The following is a 23,730-nucleotide window of genomic DNA, read 5'->3' as shown; positions in this document are numbered from 1 at the left end:
TTCATAATCGGTGATTTTGAAAACAACGGGTCAGTATGTGTCACACCCTGTCCTGTCTCCCCATTTGGTTCAGCCTGTGTCTCTGATGATTGCTCCCACCTGCCTCTCGTTTCCCAATCACCCAAGCTCCCAGCCCTCCTGTATTTAAACCCCTCCAGTCCTGTGTCTCTTGTTGCCTCATTGTTTCCATGTCCTGTGTCCAGTGATCATTAAAAACCTTTTACGTTTTCTAGTTTGTCTGCCTGCCTGATCCCTCCCCAGCGTTTGGATTCCATAGCTGCTTGTGACAAGAGCTCACACAGTGTAGATAAATGTGAAGCCCCTCTCTCGAGTTTTAAACCATTTTGGTCTACGGGAGTGGTGTCTCTGATTGGCGATGATGTTAACAAGGAAGTGGTGATTTTAAGAGACACCGGAGCTTATCAAACCCTGATAAAATGGAATGTGTTACAATTTTCTGTCGCCAGCCAGGCTGGTTATTCGGTGTTGTTGCGGGGAATTGAAATGGGTTCAGCTCCGGCGGAGGTGCATCGTATTCGCCTCACTTGTCCCTTGATTTCTGGTGACCTAAAAGTAGACCTGATTTTAGGAAATGACGCTGCTGGTGGATTGGTTTTACCTCCTCCTGAGCTTATATCCCCGCCTGAAATCTGTGTTAACTCAGACTTACTGCCTGCCTGTGTCTTAACCCGTGCTCAGCTTAAGAAAGACTCAGAGATCTCACTTGGTGATTCGGTGTTGTTCTCGCCGTCAGCTGATGATGTCACCCAACCAGGTTCGGCTGTAAAAATGCCTTATCTGGCCTACAAAGGACCTCTAACGGATTATCCCATCTCCTGTAAGACCTTGGCTGAAGCACAAAAAGCTGATGAATCTCTGAAACCCTATTTTGCGCTAGTTGGTGTGGCTCCGACGTCCCCTGAAGGTCAGGTTTCGTATGTGGTTGAGGGTGATATTTTGTGTCGCCTCTGGACTCCGGTCTCCAAAAAAGGTTCCGATTGGGCCCAAGTTAGCCAAATTGTGGTGCCTGAAATTTTTAGAAATGATATTTTCTCGTTGGCTCATGAGTGTGACTGGGCGGGACATTTAGGTATGAATAAAACCTATCTGGTCATACTGCGCCACTTCTTCTGGCCGGGTCTGAAACGACACGTGTCGGACTTTTGCCGTAGCTGTGCTACTTGTCACGTCGTAGGAAAGCCAAACCAAACTATTCGACCGGTTCCGTTACACCCGACCCCTGTGGTTTCAACTCCCTTTGACCATATTGTCATAGACTGTGTGGGGCCTCTTCCTCCCTCTAAGTCAGGCCGTAAATATTTATTAACCATCATGCGTTCGGCCACTCGTTTTCCAGAAGCTGTTCCTTTGTCCTCCATCACTATTAAAAACGTGATAAGAGCTCTAACAGGATTCTTCTCTGTTTTCGGGTTACCTACTGTCATACAATCGGACCAAGGGACTAACTTCACCTCTCGGGTCTTTGCTCAGGTTACAAAAACTTTGAACGTAAAGCACGTCACTTCATCTAGTTATCATCCCGAAAGTCAGGGTGTCCTCGAGAGGTGGCATCAGACGCTAAAGACCATGCTCAGAAAACATTGCTCCTCCTCCGGTCATTTGTGGGAATAAGGTCTTCCGTTTGTGTTGTTTGCTGCTAGGGATGCGGTGCAGGAGTCCACCGGTTTTAGCCCAAATCAGCTGGTGTTCGGTCATGCCCCTAGGGGCCCCTTGAAGACTCTGAAAGAACAATTTCTTTGGAGAGTTCCACCTGTTACTACTAGTCTTCTGTCCTATGTGAGCTCCTTCCAGAAAAGACTCCAGGCAGCTAATCAGTTAGCACGACAACACCTCAGAACTGCTAAGGCCTCCATGAAGAGGCGTTTTGACAGAAAGTCTAGCTCCCGTGTTCTACAAGGAGAGGATCAAGTACTGATCCTAAGTCCTACTGTTGGTTCCTCGCTTTCTCCTAAGTTTCAGGGTCCCTTCGAAGTGTTGTCCAAACTGGATGAACGTAATTATGTCATAAAAACCCCGCTGATGCGTAGAAAGACCAAAGTGTGCCACATCAACAGGCTTAAGTTATTTCGTAGTAGAGGCGCGAACCCATCTATGTCTGGTGTTGTAGCCACCGCTATTTCGCAGCCACCCGATCTAGAAATGTCCTCTCCTCCTCTTGCCATGGGTCCTCCTGTTACTCCTTGTCTGAGCAATTCGAAAACCCTTAAGAATCTTTCGCGCTGCTTAGAACATCTCTCTCCAGCACAACAGGTAGAAGCACAAGAATTAATCCACTCATTTCCTGAGTTATTTTCAGATATTCCTTCCCAGACTCATCTCATCACCCACGACATCACCCTTTCTGACCCTACGCCTGTACGGATGCACCCCTACCACGCCAGTCCTTATAAGCGTGAGTTGATGAAGCAGGAGGTAAATTACTTACTCATGAACGGCCTAGCAAAACCAAGCACCAGCTCATGGAGTTCATCCTGCTTGTTGGAGAATAAACCTGATGGCACTTTTAGATTTGTCACAGATTACCGTAAGATAAACGCCACCACTGTTCCTGACTCGTTCCCGTTACCTAGGATTGACGACTGTGTGGGTACGTGCAGCGCTCCTTTTCGGCCACAGGATGGACTCAGCGGCCTTCTGCTTCGTCTGTCTTCCGGTGAACAGGTGTGGGCAATCGCTCCTAATCATGGCTCAGCTGTTAAAAGCTGCCCTCTTGGTCTCATTCAGGGTCTCATTCAGGGAGAAGGTCCAAGGGTAGTGTAAATTCGCAAGAGTCTGCACTATTCTCTTCTCCTTGTTCGCTTTTGGTTTGCTCATTAGACTTCGGTATTTGACTCGGTTTTGGAATTTGGACTTAGATTAGACACTTTGGTAATTTGACTTCAGACCGGCTTTAGACTCTGACCTCGGATCTCCCCTTGTGTGTAAATAGAACATTCTCAGTTGTTTTCATCCCATCCCCTTCTGGGTTGGCGTTTTTGGTTTCTCCTTTTTCAATATTGCTCCTTTGGTTTTGTATATACCGTAAATCCTCTAATACAGGCCCGGGCCTGTATTTGACTCAAGCCCATCAAGCTCCAGGCCTTTATTGGAAGGAGGGCCAGTATTAGAGGCAGGCCTCTATTTCTATTTGAGCAAAATGAACTAATGGTTCACTGGAGTTTTTGACAATTAAAATTGCGCCCACATTTTCAAAGTTAAACACATTTCTTTTAACAATGGTAGTTTCTGCTTCAGCCATCTCCCCCCTCCCCCTGCTTCAGCCATCTCCCCCCTCCCCCTGCGCAGCAGCCGCAAACTCACTGATGAGCCTGCAGCCTCTCGGAGTTCCTGCTGCTCTAAACATTAAAATAATTATTTCATTTTCTGTTCCTCACTTCTGATTACCTTCAATGGTGTCTGTTTGTTGCAACAGCAGGTACAAAAACTAACTTGTTTTTATTTGACTATTTTTCTGTCCTGTCTGTTTATTATCTTCCTGCATCTCCTCTCAATCCTAAAGAGAAACTGCTACCTGGGTTCATATATATTCACCTCATGAGTTACCTTTGAACTGCAGTTCTAAAAGATCTACCGACCGCAAAAACAGCGGAGCGCTCGCTGTTTGGCGGCCGTATCAGTGATCAGTGCGTCGGAGGACAAGGTGATGCACGCAGCGCCCCGCTCCACAGCATGCAGGGAAACGCATCAGGCGCAAATAAAAGACAGAAAACATTATGTATATATATATATATATATATATATATATATATATATATATATATATATGTATATATATATATGTATATATATATATATATATATATATATATATATATATATATATATATATATATATATATGTATATATATATATATGTATATATATATGTGTATGTATATATATGTATGTATATATATATATATATATATATATATATATATATATATATATATATATATATATATATATATATATATATATAGTTTTGTTTTCATTCTGCAAAACTTTGTGCAGTTCAGTTTCAATATTTCCTTTTAGTTGCTGCCTGTTTAAGACAGTCATTTATTATTAAGTAAGCAAGTTATAGATGAAAAGCTCACTGTAAAAAAAGCTCTTTGGATACAAAAGAGTTGCATGCATTTCCTACTTTTGCACTTTGGGGCAAAGAAAGTAAAAAAAAATCTAACTTTATTTCTTCTTTGATGTTTGATGCAACTATTTGTGTGAAGGACACTATAGTAAAGCATGCACTGAAATAAACAAAAAAAGGGAGGAAGTTTCAATTAAAGCTGAAAGCAGTGTCGTTCAGTCCTCACAGCTCCGCGCCGCTTCAGCCTGGCCAACAGTCTGGTGCACCCGGGCACATCCGCTGAACATAAACATCGACCACCCCGACACCAGAAACTAGGGGATACTCTATCTTTACCACACTGGTGGTGTGATGACACAAACCAAGTTTAATGCTATTCTGACCACGTTTTTTGAAGTCATTGAAGGTTAAAGTTATCTAGGTGGCGCTGTGACCAATTACAGAAAAATCCCATTGAGGGAAGCTTTGGTTGGCAAAGATGGTTTTCTGTAATTTTGGCATCAATCAGACGTTGTGTGTGTTATCTAGAGCCAGAGAGCCGAAAGGGGGTGGAGCTACAGGGGTTTGAACCACCAACCACATCAATTTGTTTGGTGCAGTCACGTGATGACACAAGCCAAGTTTGATGCCATTGTGACCTTGTATTAGAAAGTAATTCACTCTTAATCTTATCTGGGGGCTCTGTGACCGATTACATAAAAATCCCATTAAGGACCTCTTAGGGAGTCAAAGATGGTTTTGTGGTAGTTTGGCATCAGTCAGACAGTGCGTGTGCTTTCTAGAGCCAAAGAGCTGAAAGGGGGCAGAGCTAAAGGGGTTTGAACCAACAACCACATCAATGTGTTTGGTGCAGTCACGTGATGACACAAGCCAAGTATAATGCCATTCTGACCTTATCTTTAGAAGTTGATAAAGTTTGAACCGATCTAGGGGGCGCTGTGACCATTTACAACTAAATCCCATAGAGGTCATCTTTGGTAATCAATGATGGTTTTCTGTTAATTTGGCATCAGTCAAACGTTGCATGGGTCATCTAGAGACAAAAAGCTGTAAGTGAGCGGAGTTAAAGTTATTTGAACGAGTGAGCACATACATTTGTTGATTGCAGTTGTGTGATGACTCCCACCATGTTTGATATATTTTGGAGCTTTTTTGCAGAAGTTACAAAGGTTTTATTGTATCTAGGGGGCACTGTCCCAAATTTAGGAAATACTCCATGAAGAAGTTTGTAGTTTGACAACAATCATTTGTGTGCAGTTTGGTGTGAATTGCATAATGCATGTGTTACTCAGGGCCTAATATCTGTCAGGGGTGGAGCTAAAGCAATATCAACCAATGACCACAGGGTTAGGGTTAGGGTAGGGTAAGGTAATATAATGGCGAACGGTCAAAGTTTGAGGCTTAGTCATGCCCACACCTTTCAACTTTTGAAAAATTGGACGGCTGAATTTCCCCCCCCCCCCTATGTCTTAAGAGTATATAGCAGACGTTTGAAGGCGATTAGTGAAAAGGGTGATGGGGCATCACTCTCCAAACTACATGTGCGAAAACCACTAAATGGAGTACTTGGACCAAAATGGCCGACCTCCTGTGCGACTTTGCACTTGGCTCCAGGAGACTTTTTTGTAGGTCCTGAGACACCACATTAGTGTACCAAATTTCGTAATCCTCAGTCAAAGCATGGCTTGGGGCTGACAGTTTTAATGGTCCTACGGGGAGCTATTTTTGAAAATAGGTCACACCCACCAACCTATCACATTCATTTCTATTGGGGATCAGACTAGGATCACTCACCAGAGATTTTGTGGCGATATCATGATAACTGAGGAAATGAGAGGCAAACATATTTACATGGCGTGATGGTGAATTTTGCCATGCTCCCAAAGCCCCGCCTTTTTTTGAAACCTGCCAATACTGGACACCAAGTTACCTCAACTTGTCTACAGCTATTTGCTAGAGATTGCTGGTCATTGGGTGAAAGGAGTCCAACAGGGAGTTGTGAAAGAGTGGCGTGGCGACAGGTCAAAGTTTGAGGGTTAGCCACGCCCACACCTTTCAACTTTTGAAATATACAACATTTGATTCCCCCCCCCTATAGCTTAAGAGTATGTAGCAGAAGTTTGAAGGTGATCGGTGAAAAGGGCAACGGGGCATCATTCTCCTAACAACGTGTGCAAAAGCCACAAAATCGAGTACTTGCCAAAATGGCCGACCTCCAGTGCGACTTTGCGCTTGGCTCCAAGAGACATTTTTGTAGGTCCTGAGACACTACATTAGTGTACCAAATTTCGTAATCCTCAGTCAAAGTATGGCTTGGGGCTGACAATTTTAATGGTCCTAGGGGGCACCATTTAAGAAAATAGGCCACGCCCACTGGATTTTCACATTAGATTCTTTGGGGGGCCAGACTAGGATCACTCACCAGAAGTTTCGTGGCGATATCTTTAGAAATGACAAAATGGGAGGCAAACGTATGGCCACGGCGGTACACCTGACTTCGCCGGGCTGCCACAGCCCCATCCTCTTTTGACAACTCTCATAAAGTGACGGCAAGAAACACCCACTTGTCTTGAGGTACCAGCTACAAATTTGTGTTGATTAAGTGAAATGGGGCAATTTGGGACCTATCACAGTAAACCTTTTTGGTCCTGAGGGGGCGGGCTTGTGTGATGTCATCATCCGACCATTCAGATTAGTTTGTGGCTGGATGTCGAATGACCACAGAATTTTTTTTAACTGTACTCTATTCGAATATGAAGTTATAGCCATTTATATTTTTTGGCAAGTAGTTGAACTTCGAGGCCTGGCCACGCCCCCTCAGCATATAAAAAAGTCAGTTTTATTTTTTCTATTTGATCGCCCATCCCTTCTGAGCAATTTCCCACAACTTTCGAGACGATCGTGCAAAAAATGATTGAGTAAATCAATCAGAAGCAGACCCTAGAAATGGCCAAAACGGGGTCAAAATAACCACTTCAAACCAAAATGGCCGACTTCTTGTTTGATGTTGGTCATGGTTGCAAGAGGCTTTTTTGTGCAGACTGTTGAGTACTACAAGTGTACAAAATTTCATAACTGTATGACAATCTTAGGTTTACTGAGGGGGGTATTTTTCACATTCTAGGGGGTGCTGTGGAGCTAGTTTTATTACGAGTTTTTTGGGACCTTTAAAATACAAAATTTTACACCGCAACTGACATGTGTGCAAACATTCCTGAGTTTTCGGTTATGTTAAGGCCTCCAAAAAGCCTATTTACTTGGCAGAAGAAAAATAAACAGAGCAGATGCAATAGGCCCAGTGCTTTCGCTGCTCAGGCCTAATTAAACATTTGGATAATAGTGTTAATACTGCACTGAATGAGGATAAAAAAATCAAACAACTAAAGCATGTAAACACTGGTAGGCAGATATTAATTAACATAGTAAAGGAAAGAACTTGCAGAACATGATATTTGAGATAAAGTTTGAGTTGGTGTATTAAATATCGAGACTAATTTTTTCCAGTCTCAAAGGTAAATCATATTTGTAACCTAATACATGTATTTTGGATGTTTTGGTGAGTAACCACACGAGTCTTCTCATTCATCTGTAAATTTATTCACAAGTTTTGCTTGGATTATATACATAATAGAATATGTCCAACGAGCATAGCAAAGCAAAAATACAACATCTTTATAATATATTCATACACATTTACAGTTAGCTCACAATAAAACGTATTTCTGTAAACATTGTGACTTGAATACAAAAAATAATAAAATAAAATGAAACAAACAAAAGCAGCACGATTGTACCTTAAAAGAAAAACCTGAAAAAAATCTGTTTTTCCTTCATGTCCACCACAAATATCCTTCTAGGGAAATGAGATCTCACATTGATTTGAATTTTACTGGACTATAAATCTGTGTGCTCCACATTTTCACCCTGAATCATATTGAAACTAAAAAAAAAAACAAAACAACCTTGTTCTAATTTTCTTAATGTCCAGTTTTGTTTTAAGCAACACTGAAAAGCCTTAATAAAAAATTTCCGTTTGTCATGCTTACTTTGCTCCTGTATGTGTGTCATACTTATGTAATTTTTACAATAATACATTCATTTCAACCCTTCAAAAGCCATCTTAAATAGGAGGAATCTGTTGAAAACAGCAGAAATTGTACAAATAGCATGCTATATTGTTACCTCATATAACCCACCAGCGTCCTTGGGTGGTGCAACAACAGAGGACTTCAATGACCTGAGTAACTTACCTTTAACATTGACATGATTCAACGCAGGTGAAACGCGACATTTGGAGATGGAAGCATTTATGATCTAAATCTTGTAGATGAAATATCCTGTGTTTGTTTCAAGTTTGCCCGACTTCATCATGACTAATGCTGATTTTGGCAACTCCATTCCCCCGCCAACTTCCTGTTTATATACAAAGGAAAACAAATACTTGACACGGAGACTCTTGGCTGTGGAGACAAAGTAAGAACGTTTGCTTTAGCTTTTTAGACATTCTCCCTTACAGGTGGTTGATGAAAGCGTATCTGCCACAGCGTTTCGATCTCATCATCCTTCAGGTAAGCTTGCAGAGTGATGCACCCTTTTGAGCCTCATCAGTTGTCAATGTTCTGGCTCGATTCACAGGAGAGATAAAGAACTGGCAGTGTTGATGCATGCAGTCATCTCCTTCACATTGTCCTGAGTGTCCCACCTTTTGTTACTGTACACCAATTCCTTGAGGTCACATGACCGTCTCGCGCTCCTCCTCCACTACAGACGGAGGTTTTTCTTCCTCACTGGGCCTTGTGTGATTAGTTTGCTCTTCCTCGGGAATGTGGAGTTCCTGTCCTGAGGAAGGTATGGAGTTCTCTGAGACGGAGCCGTTCTTTACATAACCAGGGAGGTTCCTGTGGCCGTTCACAGGCACCGGTCCCAGCCTCGTGGTGAGGTGCAGGGCCAGCGGTCCTCTGGCTGTGACGTTAGTAACACTCGTGTGTGAAACCATAGGTCCATAGCTGTATGTGTTACTGCCGCTTCGGGCTTTCCGTTTGAAGTCCAGGGCCAGCGTCCTTCTGCTCCAGGACTTTTTGATCTCAGCTTTCACCTCAAGGGAGAAAAAGGCTATTTAGTATGAATGAAACGCCTTACTTTAAAACACATAAAAAAGAGAGTTCTCACCTCTCCGTTACAAAAACAGTATATAATGGCAACCAAGAAACCCTGAAAAAGAGCACAAAGTGATATTACTAACATTATCTCTAACCCAGCTCCAATAAGGACACGCTTAACATGACATTTCAGTTGTAAAATTTGACATTAGCTCTGATATTTTAATTCATCTACCCCTGCCGTTTGCTTTATCCTTATCAGGATCTCAACAGAAATCAAAAGCTAAATAACATAAAACTACTTGGCATTTGGCAACTGTTTTTATGGCTAACCCCAAGGATTAAACGCACCAAGTTAATCAGATTTCTCAGACATCAAAAACATGAAGGGCTTTCAGTAACAGATTCTTATGCTCAGGTTTTCTACCACTGTAACTTCACCTGGAAGGAGTTGAAAAGCATCTCGTAGTGCATCTGTATCAGCCACAGGATGCCAGACACCTCTGTGTATGGCATGGCAATAAATATGATGTAATGGACCCCAAAGAGTGGCATCAGGACCAACGTGGACTTTAGTAGTTTTCTGTAACAGGACAATGGACAAGCTGAAACAAATTCTCTGAAGAGCTAAATGGTTTTGGATGACACCTTCATCAAAATGTGTTAAGAAAATTAGTCAATTTTACAGTTTTGAGGTTAGATTTTAAAATAACCAGGCTTTCCACCAGCCAGTATGTGCTAAAATGACCCATTACAGGGTTAATGAAATGTCACTCGAACCCCACTGCCCTTGGTGGCCAAAATACCATAATTGCAACTTCAGAGTTGCCGATCTTGTCCCTGCTGGAGCTGTGGAGTGGAACGGAGCTGATATGGTGGAGCTGGAGTCTGCTTCCAGCATGTTTCCTGCACGATTCCTGCATGTTCTAGATCATGACAACAGCTGATTTGTTTATTTTAGTGATGGATCACTTCTCTAGACACTAATGAAGGCTGAGGAGACATTTCAGCTTTAGATTAAAGTGTTGAAAAGATAAACACACAGCAAGGAGATAAGTTTCATTTTTACTTTGACCAAAGATAATTAATAACAGACACTAGAGGGTGCTGAAAGCAAGCAAAGCTGCCTAGTATCCCTTAGTGTTTTCCCAGCAAGCTCCCCTCCCACTGGGAGACTTTCAGATGCAATATGGAAGCATTTTGGAAGCGTGGCATGTAAAAATAGGCAAAATGTGTGAATTAGCAAAGCAACCTTCCCTTATATTTCTGGGATGCGTCCAAATCGCTTTGGACAGAGACACGGTCATTCTGCGACATTTATGTGCCTGGTGGAAAGGCCTGGTAAGAAATATACTCAAAGCGTAAATTTAGCAGATCAAAGCACCACTATGCTTGTGGGGCGTGTCCGAGACATGCCACTTAGTGGATGGTGAAAACAAACCGATTCACTATTAGCAGTAATTTGCTGCGTATTACGATTTGTGGAGCTTATGTCATGCTTATTTATGCATTCGGTGAAAAGACGGGTTTTGTAAGTACATTTTATTTGGCCCAATACACTGGTATGATAATACATACCTGTACTGTTGCATGGTGTCGCATCGTCCAGCATTTGTTTCTCGTAGTTTAGTTGCCAAAACTCTGATGATGTTCAGAAATAATAAAAAATTTATCTAAAGGAAAAAATAACACAGAGACACAATTACATTATCATCTGAAACACTGATTATCCTGAACGTGAAGGGGTAAAGTTCCAGTTCCAACTGAGTTTCTACTCACCACCACGGCTACCAAGATAGGCACTTGGTATATCCATTTCAGATTTCCTGCACTCAGGTTCCAACACCTGCAGAAACAAACAGGAAAAGGGAGGAAAAGAGAAAAGATGACTCTATTGATTAATCTCTTTGGTCATGTTTTATGAATACTACTGCCTTAGTGGGGACATGGGGTTTAGTTCCTGTCAACAGGTGGTGGATGCAGGCCCGGCTTTTGGCTCCGAGGTCTCACCTCCACAGAGCAAACCAATTTTACGCAAGGCAAATAGTGATTATCAGAGAGGGATTGAGGTAGCTTAAAGTTAGTTTGGGCCAATTTCCTCCTTGATGAGTGAAACTGCTGCCCTTGCCTTGGCCAAATGACGGCTGAAGATAGGTACCAACTGTCCGAGTCCCTACACAGGATCAAGCAATATGGATTAAGGAATGGCTGGATGAGTCTGATTACTGAAAAATGGATGACAACTTCCATTCTGGCATTTGTTGCCATCCAAAACGGTTGCTGTAAGCTACACCAAAAAAATTCCTGTGAAAAGGTTTTGGTGTGAAAGTTAAAGCTTTAAATGTTTAGTGTATAAACCGTAGATGTGGCTGTGAATACATCCCATCAGTATTAATGGACCTTTAGTCTTTCCAGACTGTTCATCAAACGAATGCATAGATAACAGATGGAAATTAAGACCTTAAAGCTGAAGTTTTGTTGTTCATCATCAATCATCTGACTTTGGCATTTCTGTGAAAAACTTTGACAAGAATGACTCACTCTGTATCGGCAAGCGTGGCTCGAACAGTGGCCCAGATGGTCACAAACACAGCTGGGACGCCTGCAAAATTACACAAAATGTGTGAAAATTGTCATTAAATTGCCATCACATGGTAAAGAACACCTTCAAGTTTTAATTTCAGGTCATATGAGTGGAACTGAGGCAGGACAGCATCCACATTGTATGCGCTGTGCTTCTGTAAGCTATACGCACAGTGTGTACAATGCAGGAACTGTAAAACCCACATTCAAGTATTTATAGGCTGCCCATTAAAGTGTCTGTATTCAACAGTACTATAAAATATGCTGACAACACCTCCTACAGATGCAAACGTTTTGGGATGTTTTGTCTCTCATGTTGAAGTTCAGTTTTGAGGTCAGCTGGTTACACTCAAGTGGATGTATGTAGAAAGTAAATCAAGCAGAACTCACCCCATCCAATCAGAGTAAATCCCCAGAGATACTTTTTGTCCGAAAAAAAGGTCATGAAGATGAGGCTGTGGAGGTAAAGGCCCTCCACGAGGATCCAGTAGTAATTGGTCGCCAGGAAGTACATGAACAAGGTCACAACCACTTTGCAGCTAATCTATACAAAACACACCAGGCAAGAGGAGCCAGTTAATCATGAGGAGAAAAAGAAACTTGATTAATTTTGTCACTTTTTAACATATTTGAACATAACCCAGACCTGTAGGAATGCTATTAAATTAACTCAATCACAACTCTGATTTTAACACTAAAACATCCTTTAAAGAGGCCAGATGTTTGCAGTGATTTACAAGTAAAGCATGATTGTTAGTCTCTGCATTAAGCTGCTGATCAAAGTAACATAACCCAACCTCACTGATAAAAGAAAAATTAAGTCAGTTTCAGTTAAATCAGAATGACATCGGCAAAATTCCTGCAAAAATCTGGGAAATCCCAAGCTCGCTGATTTTTCCATTGAAAGCAAATAAAAATATTCAAATAGGGGGAGGATTCCATGTTGTCTTATGCGCTTGCCGCCACATTCAGAGCTTTTACAGTCATTCAGGCTGTCTGTGAAATTTATTTCTATTTTCTGTTGTCCTCAACATCCAGAGGTTCTGTGGTATGAATCTGGTATTATAAAAAAGAGAAATCTACACTAAAAAAAATGATTAAGAGTTTCAATTTTGATCTTTTTTAAACTGTAATTGTCCTCGTGTTAACGTGATGATGTGTATTTTCCCTGGCGATAGGGGGCAGGACATATCTAAATCAGGCTGTATTTATGTGTTCAAGTAAGACCTCACCAACGGATGCCCATTAGGGTCAAAAATCTCTGGGAGCGCAACCTCCAGCAAAATGACAAGCACATCAGACTCCCGTTTATCACTGGCAATGAGCGAAGAGCTAAATATGTAAAACAACATTTATGAAAAGTGAAAGTTTTGTAATCGTTAGTTATGAATCAGTAAATGCATTTTGTCTAATATGGCGATGTCCAGAGACTTAAACCCACTCCCATGTATTTTAGAACCGATTTTTATGGTTATACGTTACGAAGCTGCCAATATTTTTCAACAACTGGGCATCATTTCAGTCATTTTCAAAAACATTTTGATGAATATATCCAGAGATTTACATTAAAAACTACACATTGTCTCTTTAAAGAGCAAGTCACCCCTACCAGAGTCTTACTCCACCCACACTTCATGTTTTAAAAATGCTCCTGAAGGAGGCATCATCTAGCGGACCGAGACAGTTAGTGACAAAATCGCCCCCTCAACCCCACTTGGGGTTTTCCCGTCCGAGAAACAATCCGTTAACAAGCGTGCACACGCAGGCACACACACACACACACACACACACACACACACACACACACGCGCGCGCGCACACACACACACACACACACACACACACACACACACACACACACACGTTTGAGCACACATGCACACAAACAAACTGCTCTGTTGGAGGATGTTTATTTAAAGAGGTGAGTGGCTCTGAGCCGTATCGGTTCATATTGACTCGTGACTGGCCGAGCCAGCTAGAGGCGTGGCCAAGACTCGGCTGCAGTCCAGTGCAGCCTCATATACGGAAATGGCAACATCAATGGGTACCTCTTAGCCCAAAGCAATGACTGATTCATATTCAATGTAGTGCTGAGTTTTAACCTTAAGAGTAGGGATGTGTACTGGTGAAATTCTGGCAATACGATACATATCACAAGTGGAGATGATGCGATGTATCATTATATATCAACCAGACGATATTAGCAATTTTCTTAGACTGAATTTATTTTAGGAAAATTAAATTAACAGCCTAGACTGATATGTAACATGTAGATAGAGGGATTTACATTTCAGTGGTGGAAAACCCATTGCACACTTCTGCCAACTAGTGGTTAGCGTTTGAATTGCACCAAAAGAAAAGAAAACACACAGATGTTTGCATGTAAATTCTTCCAATAATCCGATACACAGCTTTTGAATATCGATATAATATTGCAGGAAAAAATATCATGATATGTTGCCATATTGACATTTTCTTGCACCCCTACTTAAGAGGGTGCCATAATGTCAGCTTTAGGATTTTTGTTGTTGTTTTTAAATAAGATGCACTGAAATAACTAAATGACTACATGTCTAAAGCTTTACAATTATAGTTATTCAGCAAAAATCGTCCATTAGGGGGGCATGCTCTTAACGCGCTGCATCTTTGTTTATTTTTAATAAGTAAAAATTTTATTTTAATAATTAATTAATTATTTAAAATTATTATTTTATGTGGGTTTTGTGAATGCTGCATTCTTTTTTCGCCAGAACATTCAGCAGGCATCTACTTTAGTCTACACTAAATATAACTTACCTTACAACTAACCTTTATATACACAGCTTGTTTTTCAACATAATGACAAACTGTGTTCTTGGTATTTATATAAGCAACTCTGAACCATACTGTTGTATTGAAATTATTTATGGAATAAAAATTATCTGTTATCTGGTGCATGGATTTTTATTTAATATTGCACAAACATCTGTAACCTCAACTAATCTCACTCAGGGATTAATTGCTTTATTTTCCGTGATTTCTTTTTTTTTTTTTCAAAAGATACTTTTTTCTTACCGGTATCTCTCTAGCTCATGCAGGAGACCCAAAAGTCAATACTGGCTCCAAATTCAGGTTGAATCTCCACAGCTTTATCTTCCTCCCAGTGCTGTCACATTATTGCCGTCTATTCTGCTGTCCGTCAGTTAGTTATTGACCATGTTTTAACAGGCTTCAGCAAAAGGTTTCAGAAGAGGGCATTGCTTTAATAAAGGCTTTATTATTTTGGTGGAGAAGCATGTCTGTAATTTGAACGTCTATGTTCCATAACCAGGAATTAAATGAATTTCTAAAGCTGGGGAATTTTTAGGTTCTTATCACGGAAAGAAGAAAATATAGAGGAATAGGTCATTTCTTGTTTAATTAAGATAATTGTCACAATGTTATTCAGAGGGAATTCAAATTAAAATTTACTTACTTGAACGAACGCTCAAGCATAACTCAGATGTGTAAATTCTGCTACTAGGTTGACTATATTTGCATGAATTTAACAAGCAGTTCTAGTGAGACATGCTCAGTTTGGAGGGTTACCTGTATTGCATATGTTGTTTTAAAGGGGTTGAACACTTGTTTATGCAACACAGTTTCTAGTAGGAATGAATACCTTGTAAGTCATACTCAGGGGAAAAACTCACAGAAAGCGACTGAATCAGGAAGTGCAAGTAAGCTAGAGCAGAAAGTAGCATCAGATGGCAGATTTGGAGTTTTATTTCCAGACATCTCACCATGGAATGGACAACAGCAACATGGCACGAACACTGACTCTATTTGCTTTGCAACGTTGATGTTTTATCTCCACAAATAACATTAGCCTGGAGGAGTTCTGCTGTATGGTGGAACTGTACATGCTAACGGTTAGCTTCTACCAGCCGAGACATTCTCCGCTGTTTCCTGGATGCTAAACCAAAACCAGCCTTCATCCTTGTGAGTCAAAATGGGTGGGTGCATGAATGTTAAGCGACTGTGTGACGTAGATCTGTCAAGATTTTCTAATCCTAGAGTTTCACCATCTTTTTCCTATAAGATGCTAGTGCAGGAGATAGGTGTAAGAGACTATTTTCATGTTTAGCCTGCATAAAAATCTCAGAGTGACCATTATAATCAGAAATAATCATTAAAAAATGTTTTTTTCATACCACACACTATACTAAAATCTTTTATTTCCCTTCATTGTGAAAAACAATAATATATGTATTTACTTATTTATTATAATTTTCCTGTGCTCTAAATCATAACTTTTTGGAAAGATTCACTCACAAATTGTGCTTTGTTTGCTGATGGAGCTTCAGTAATGGACTTCAAGTCCTCCACTGTGACTCCTTCCATGTTCTCTAATGCTGATCCAGAGTAGAGAACCACATCTTTCACAAAAATGCTGATAGCGCGTAGCATGTAGGACACAAATAAGTGCATGTGGATGTAGTTTCTGGTGCAGTGCAGCCGTCTGGGGAGGAGAAAAAATACGACTAAAAGGTCAAACTGTTAATGAAATGAAGACAGTGTTAATACACACATTCATACACACATACCCAAGCTAATTAAAACCAGCTGAATTCCAAACTGACTCTAACACATTCCTCAGATTTTGCAAAAGCACACAAATATCAGACCTCTATGCTCCAGTTCTGCTGTTAAACAAATTGCAAGCATGTGTAGAGCAGTTGCGAAAACATGCAAATTATCTGCCTGTCAAGCATCCGACACATTTAATGTGGGTTGACCTTTGACGTCACGATCCATTTGACATAATTTGCTGGGTCAATGGACAGAAACCTTAAGTCATTACAGTCCAAAAAATGGCAAAGATAATATTTGCTGAATGTTTATTAGTGCCAAAATATTCTAAAACTGTAGATTTTTAAAACATTTACGGGATACTGAAATTAAACCACTGTATCTACAATCAGCCCCGTCCACAATTTCTTTCACTTAATCTCATTAATGAGCTGACACGGTGCCCTCAGAGACCCATTGATTCAGGAAAACTAATCTAGCATACGTATCCCAGGTGGAAAAATAAACAAAACACAAGTGCTAATGTAAAATATCCCTTTGCTTTCTCTGGAAAACATTTATGAGCTCTCCTTTCGAAAAGCTGATGTGTTGAAGGGGAGACATGGTTGTAGCACTTCGGAGTGCGGTGCCAGAATGTCAGATGGGCCCCTGGGATAACTTATTAAACTCATTTGGCACGTATGTTTCCCCGTTCCAGTTGGAAATGTTCTTAAAATCTGACTGACTGCCTGTACAGTAAGTTACGCCAGTGGGAACATTAGTAAACAGCGGCTTTGCATCGATTCCTGATACTCTCTATGCCCATAAAAAAGCAAACACAGACCAATCTGCTCTGAATTTATCAAAATGATCCAAATTTAACCCCTTGAAGGGATCTTTCCTCCATCTAGGAAGCATTGTATTATCAATACAAGATTTATGGCATCTGAAACTAAGCAAAAATACTCTTCCTTTGTACAAATTTTTACCTTATAAATAAATGATTTACATATTAGCATTTTCTGTTTTGGAAGTAAAAATGAATCCCTTTTTCACTTTTAGTGCTTTCATCTAAATATTCAGTATTTTTCTGTAAAAATAAATAAAAAAAACACATGTGCTGTTATAATCATATTAAACATAATTTAAATCTTAATGGACAATAGCAGAAGCAAATTGTTTTTGCTCTGAATTCAGTCGCCATGCTCCATTAGAACCTCAGCAGGCCAGACCGGTCTTGTGGCTTGCCAATCACAGCGCTCTATCAGTTTGGTGGGCCAATCACGGCCAATCACGGCGTTCTATCTCTTTGGTGGGCCAGTCACAGGGCTCTATTGTGGCACTTACGGATTAGCGTCGGCACGGTCAGGGTTTGGTCAGGCTGGGTGGCGTGGGTTCAGTCTTGGATGGGCGGTGTAGTGTTCACATATAAATCCGAGGAACTTCTCAGGAATGCAGAAATCCCTGAGCCTGTGGGCGGCGCTTAATGCGCTCCATAAGGTAAATAAAAGGCGGACATGAGCTGTGTTGCTTCTGGAGACTCTGAACCACATTATTTTATTAATTTGCTGTGTGTGTCCTCATAAACTTGTGCCACACACACACACACACACACACACACACACACACACACACACACACACACACGCACACACACACACTGATTTCTCCCATGAGCAGCTGCCTGCTCACTAGGGCAAGAGCTCTGATGTGGAGAACAGGTGAGCGCGCGCGCACACACACACACACACACACACACACACGCACGCACACACACACACACACACACACACACACACACACACACACACACACACACACACACACACACACACACACACACACACACACACACACACACACACAGCTATTCTCTTCTCCCGTTCCCACACTTAACGACAAAAGTTTACTCAACAGCACCCATCATGAAAATGAATCGCGCTTGCGGGAAACCCCCCGCTGGCTCATTCTTTTTGCAGATCGGAGGCGGTAGGCGTAATTTTAGCCGGCCAACCAGTCCGTAGTGTCGCCTCGGTCCCAGTCTGACCGCTGGGGAGAAGGTTTGAGAAAAAGTCGCCTCAGCACCGAAAACGCAAATCTGACCTGTGTGTGAAACCAAATTCCGATGCCGTTCGATATCTTTTGGGGGAGAACCAATGCTAATGTGTAAGCGCAATTGGTTTGGTGGGTGAGATGTTACTGCAACTGAGCAAAACTAAAATTGATAGGGCTCATTTGAAACCGCTTTGGCATCAATGTTGGACTATTTAGGCTTGGGTGTTTCTTTGAGTCAAGAGCAAATAGAGGCACTTAAGTCCTTTATAAAGAATAATAATTTATTTGTGTCTTCTTCGACAGCATATGGTGGACTGGGCTGCTGCTTGACATCTGTAGTGGTGAGTATGTCACATCGTTTGTTGTTCAATAGAATCCATGGACAGTTTGAAAGACAACTGTAGAAGCTACCCCATAACTGAGCTCTGTCTATGCGTTGTAACCAGACTATATGCGGTATGCATGAGTATGGGATGGCTTGCCAGGCTAGCAGAACTACTTTTATTCAGCCACAATGCAAGGTTTTAAAGCATTTACAATCGAATCTCAATCTAGACCTTGACTTGCTCATTTCAAAACTTTTTATTTTTTTAACCATTTTTAACCAACTTGATCTTGAGTTGTCAAGGTCCTGAACCAGCAACCCTACCCTAGACCAACAACGGTGTCTGACTATAGGTATTTTTCCACCATTGGAACTTCCTTTTACTGGACCTTTGCAACATGCGTGTTTCCATTTCACCGGGCTGGCCTGAAAGGACCATTTTCCGGGCCATTTCAGGAACCAAACAAGTACCTCAAATGGGGTATGTAGTCGCAACTGACTCTGTATAGTTGCTGAGCGGGACTTGTGGTTAACTCATGCTGCTTGGTTGTAACTCAAAAGGAAACTATATCAGCAGATATGGCAACTTAATTGAGATACTGGAGGAGTTGCTGGTAAAGCTGAATGAAAAGAAAAGAAAGTAAGCAGTAGTCACACTGCTATAAAATTACAATTTTTTTAAATCACAAAGATGAAAAATGTGGCAAAAATCCCTCCCAAACACTGTAAATATGGTTTCTTGTGATGTCTTACAGAGCACCGTAAAAAACGACACTTCTTCTGGTCATTGAATGTCATTTTTTTACATCCCAGAGCCAATCTCCTTGTCCTAGGCGGAATGCCTACTTTTATTCTACTTCGAGAGAATAAAACTTTTAACGTTATTAATGCACATGGATGCCTTAAAGCGCTGATCAGTGACATCACTCAAAATGGCTGCGATATGTTGACGTCTTAGCTAATTCCTGAAAAGGGCCGATTTTGCATAGAAACACGACAACTGAGATGACCGAGCCATCGTATTTCCTCTGCCCGCTTCCCCCTTCCAATAACTTTCCTGGAACTCCTAGTGGAAACGTGGCTTATGATGTTCTTTCCTGAAACGCAGTGCTAGTTTCACAGCTGATGTAACAAGACACAGATGTTCCAAAACGTTCCACTTTTGCTTCATGAATATTTTCCCAGCAGGGCTCATCAAAGAAATAGTTTCTTGTCCTATGTGTTATATTTGGTCACTTTCTTATTATGTGTCGTGACCCCCGACTTCCTGTAGTAATTCAAATGACTAAGTTCTTTTATTTGTTTAAAAATTGGGCACAATGTGTTGACATCTTTTAGCCTACCTCATGCCATCAAACAGGTTCTATCTCAATTTACAGCTCCAGCAGTAACAAGGCCTGGGTGTGGCATGTGAAACTGAACTCAGCCTTCAAAATAATACAGTTAATCAGGATTATTTCATGATTTAACGGGGTGCAATTACGTTTTCACGTAGAACCAGGTTAGTTTGAATAGGTTTTGTCTCCTGATTGATAAAACCATTGCATAAAAGCTGCATTTTGTATTTGTCTGATACTGAAGTTTGTTGCTCATCTGAACTGTTTAGGGGTGAGAAAATAGAAAAAACCAGAGTGGATCTGTGGGAGGGTAAATACTGAGAAAGCTGTGTGGAATTACAAAACTCAAAACAGAACATTTAGTTGCTTTTCAACTAAACCCCAAATCAGCCTGAAAACAATAACATGTCAAGCAAGAAGGCATGACTTAGTGCAAGCCTGAAAGAAGACTGCTTCTCATCATTTTAGTCTGTTAAGGTCAAATGTCACATTTGATGGAGCCTAGATGCTCCATTTTGTGAGATTTACCCATATTTGAATCTATATTTTTAATAAAATGTCATGAGACTTCCTGTTGATTCTTTCATGCAAATGCTGCTACCTTCATTTGATGCAGTAAAATGTTTTATTTTGTATGAAAATGTTTTAATGGTGACAGCACAGACTCACCGAAAATAACCCAAGATAACGACAGCCACCATGAGGGATCCCAAAGAGATGGAGTACCCGACTGTGTAGATGAGATACAAACGGTGAAAGACCTCCTGTTGGAGAAGGATCGTTTTTTAGACACTTGAAAGGCACAAAAACAGACAGAAACATGGAATACTTCTTTATTCATTTAGATTTTAGAATTTTTTATTGAGAGATCAAAATCTTAAAATATATTTTCTTTAGAGTTTCTAACAATTTTCCAAACAGATGTGGCTAAATAAGTTAAAATACAGAGAGACTTAAAAACCATACTAAAGCATCAAATGATTATATTAAGAAAATTTCTAAATTACATTTTATTATCATTATGCAAACAAATTTCTAATTATGCCTTGGTAAACAAGTATTTAGAAAGTAACTTTTTTTTTATTTTAATTCATATAAATTATTATTTTATTTTAATTTAGTTTACCGAAATAAATCTTTTTAATTGTATCTTCATTTTTCATATTAAAAATAATTACAAAGTTTGAATCTGTCATCTTGTGTACACTTCCATACGAGAGAGAGAGAGAGAGAGAGAGAGAGAGAGAGAGAGAGAGAGAGAGAGAGAGAGAGAGAGAGACAGAGACACAGAGAGAGAGAGAGACAGAGACAGAGACAGACAGAGAGAGAGAGAGAGAGAGAGAGAGAGAGAGAGACAGAGACAGAGAGAGAGAGAAAATCCAGCAGCAAACTGGCACAAGAGGACACCATAAACTAGGCCATTCACTAAACCCTCTTTGTCCCAGTGTGCAAAGGGGCCAAAGGGCTCCATGTCTTGATATTTATTTTTTAAATTTATTTTATTTATTTAACCTTAATAGTAATTAGCTTCACATCAAAGAAAAACATGTAAAATAAAAAAACATACTAGAATAAAAATAAGAAAAAAAAGACAAAGGACTGTTCTCATATATAAAATGTGCACGCAAACAAAACAGACTTAAAACTGTCTGCACTCAGAAGCAGGCTATTGATTGCAATGAATTATTGAAGGTAGAAAAATGAAACATAGGTAGTGAGCTTCTAGGTAGTGAGCTTCAGTGATTTTTTGCAGCTCATTCCAGTCATTGGAAGCAGCAAACTGGAATGAGGAGCATCCAAAGGAGGTGCGAGCTTTGGGAATAATCATAGAGATGAAGTTACTGGAACGTAAATTGCTCTGGTTATTGGATGTGATGAGTATTGAGAGAAGATATGATGGAGTTCTACTGATGATTGTTTTGTGTATGAACTGATATCAATGTAACAACCTGCAGGACTGGAGTGATGGCCAATTAACGAGTGAGTACAAATCACAATGATGAGTAGTGAAAGAGGCACCAGTGATCACTGGGTCCAGCTTTAGAAAAGCCTGACATGTTTTATTATAACACTGGTCAGAAGTGACATACATGGCCCTGCTTCAACCCAATCAAACCTGGGATTACATGATACCAGCTCAATTGCATAAAACCTTCTAGAAATGTCCTAAAAAATCTGAAAACTAAGACCAACAGGATTTGTGATTTGTCATCTTCAGTCGTTATATTCTAAAGCAACACTTTAACATGCACATACTATCATCCAAGTTTATTTAATAAATATTAAAAACATGCAGCAACAACAACTAGGGGTGAAGGACACTCTGATTGATGTGAATTCTCTCTGGAGTGCTCCCTGTCAAGTTTTGCAATTTCCTATGAGGACTGATGTGACACAGGCTTTCAGATTGTGTTTGAAGTGAATTTTAACTAAAGAATATTATCACAAAGCAACCCCGCTGCTAGTCTGCCATTATCTCCCCATGTCATAAAAAAAGACAATTCACATTAATGAGAAGGCCTATTGCTAATGTGTTACACATTCCAAACCTATTATGATGACAGGCTTTAATTGTGCAATACTAAAGGACTGCTTTGACTGGTGATGCATTCAGTCATCCTAATGAGAAGAACTAGTGTTTCTGTGATCCTAAGCATGCAAATAGGAAGGAGAAGAATCTCACCTTTTCATGGCTATAGTTGTAATGGTAAAGGAATTTTGTACACTCGTTATAATTGGCCCATGTCTTGTTGATTGAGGCCAGCTCCCACGTTCCATTGTTGTCACATCGCCGGTATGCCAGTCCTGGATACCAGAAGACAAGACAACTCACCGTCTCGTAAGAAAATATGTAATGGAACAAATGTGCACACACACACAAAAAAGTAATAAAGATTTAGAAATTATGGGAAGGTGCATTAACATAATGGGATAGTTTTACATGTATTATGTAGTATTAATAGTTATTACTCACTTCTTAGATGTTTCAATAGATCCTTAACATTTATGTATTCATTTAAAGAGCTTGTTTACGAAAACTGATAATTCTGTTTTTTTATGTACAAAATTCATCTTTTTTATTATTTACTTCAGCTGGTATCAGTCAAAATAACAATAAATAAACATAATCCAAATCTGAAAACTACTAAAATTCTGAAGTGATCCAATGTTCAAATAATGTGCACTTTTTTTTCTAAAATGATGTTAACCATGCACCAAGCATATTGCCGTCAGTGTGAGGAAAAACATTAACGAGTATCTCGCAACAATGAGAAAGCTTTTTGTTACAACATGATATGAATCTTGTTTTAACGTTTTCATAATAACAAAATATAAAAGTCATTTTACAGAGAAAGTTTCTCAAAATAATGTGTTAAATATTTAATAATAATGAAAAAGTTTGTAATATCAACCAATCAAATAATTTTTTTGTATAGCACTTTAAATGTAACAATGTTGCTCAAAAAACATAAAATAACTATAATAATAATAATAATAATAATAATAATAATAATAATAATAATAATAATTCGTCTTCGTCGTCTTCGTCTTCCTCCGCTTATCCGGGTCCGGGTCGCGGGGGCAGCATCCCAATTAGGGAGCTCCAGGCCGTCCTCTCCCCGGCCTTGTCCACCAGCTCCTCCGGCAGGACCCCAAGGCGTTCCCGGACCAGATTGGAGATGTAACCTCTCCAACGTGTCCTGGGTCGA

The 23,730-nt window shown here is 40.2% G+C and overlaps 1 protein-coding gene across 2 annotated transcripts in view; it reads right to left on the bottom strand.

The window, feature by feature from the left end:
• Positions 1 to 7,666: 7,666 nt before the first annotated feature.
• The window catches only part of pth1r (parathyroid hormone 1 receptor), a 59,042-nt gene continuing 42,978 nt past the window's right edge, over positions 7,667 to 23,730 (bottom strand). Inside the window, exons 4-14 of one of the 2 annotated variants that reach the window (XR_001572802.3) lie at positions 22,704 to 22,825; positions 20,690 to 20,784; positions 16,067 to 16,253; positions 12,164 to 12,317; positions 11,732 to 11,792; positions 10,970 to 11,036; positions 10,769 to 10,863; positions 9,632 to 9,773; positions 9,261 to 9,302; positions 8,606 to 9,186; positions 7,667 to 8,504 (exon numbers count right to left, since the gene is read on the bottom strand). Coding sequence is in view for 1 of the 2 variants with exons in the window: in XM_015956677.3 (XP_015812163.1) it covers positions 8,824 to 9,186; positions 9,261 to 9,302; positions 9,632 to 9,773; positions 10,769 to 10,863; positions 10,970 to 11,036; positions 11,732 to 11,792; positions 12,164 to 12,317; positions 16,067 to 16,253; positions 20,690 to 20,784; positions 22,704 to 22,825 (1,328 nt within the window). In the remaining variant the exon portion in view is untranslated. Of the gene's footprint in view, positions 9,187 to 9,260; positions 9,303 to 9,631; positions 9,774 to 10,768; positions 10,864 to 10,969; positions 11,037 to 11,731; positions 11,793 to 12,163; positions 12,318 to 16,066; positions 16,254 to 20,689; positions 20,785 to 22,703; positions 22,826 to 23,730 lie in introns of both variants that reach the window. The other variant, XM_015956677.3, reaches the window with a different exon arrangement.

Source organism: Nothobranchius furzeri, chromosome 11 (genome assembly GCF_043380555.1).
Source record: "Nothobranchius furzeri strain GRZ-AD chromosome 11, NfurGRZ-RIMD1, whole genome shotgun sequence".
NCBI classification, from domain to species: domain Eukaryota; kingdom Metazoa; phylum Chordata; class Actinopteri; order Cyprinodontiformes; family Nothobranchiidae; genus Nothobranchius; species Nothobranchius furzeri.
This window is presented reverse-complemented; position numbering and strand designations above follow the sequence as displayed.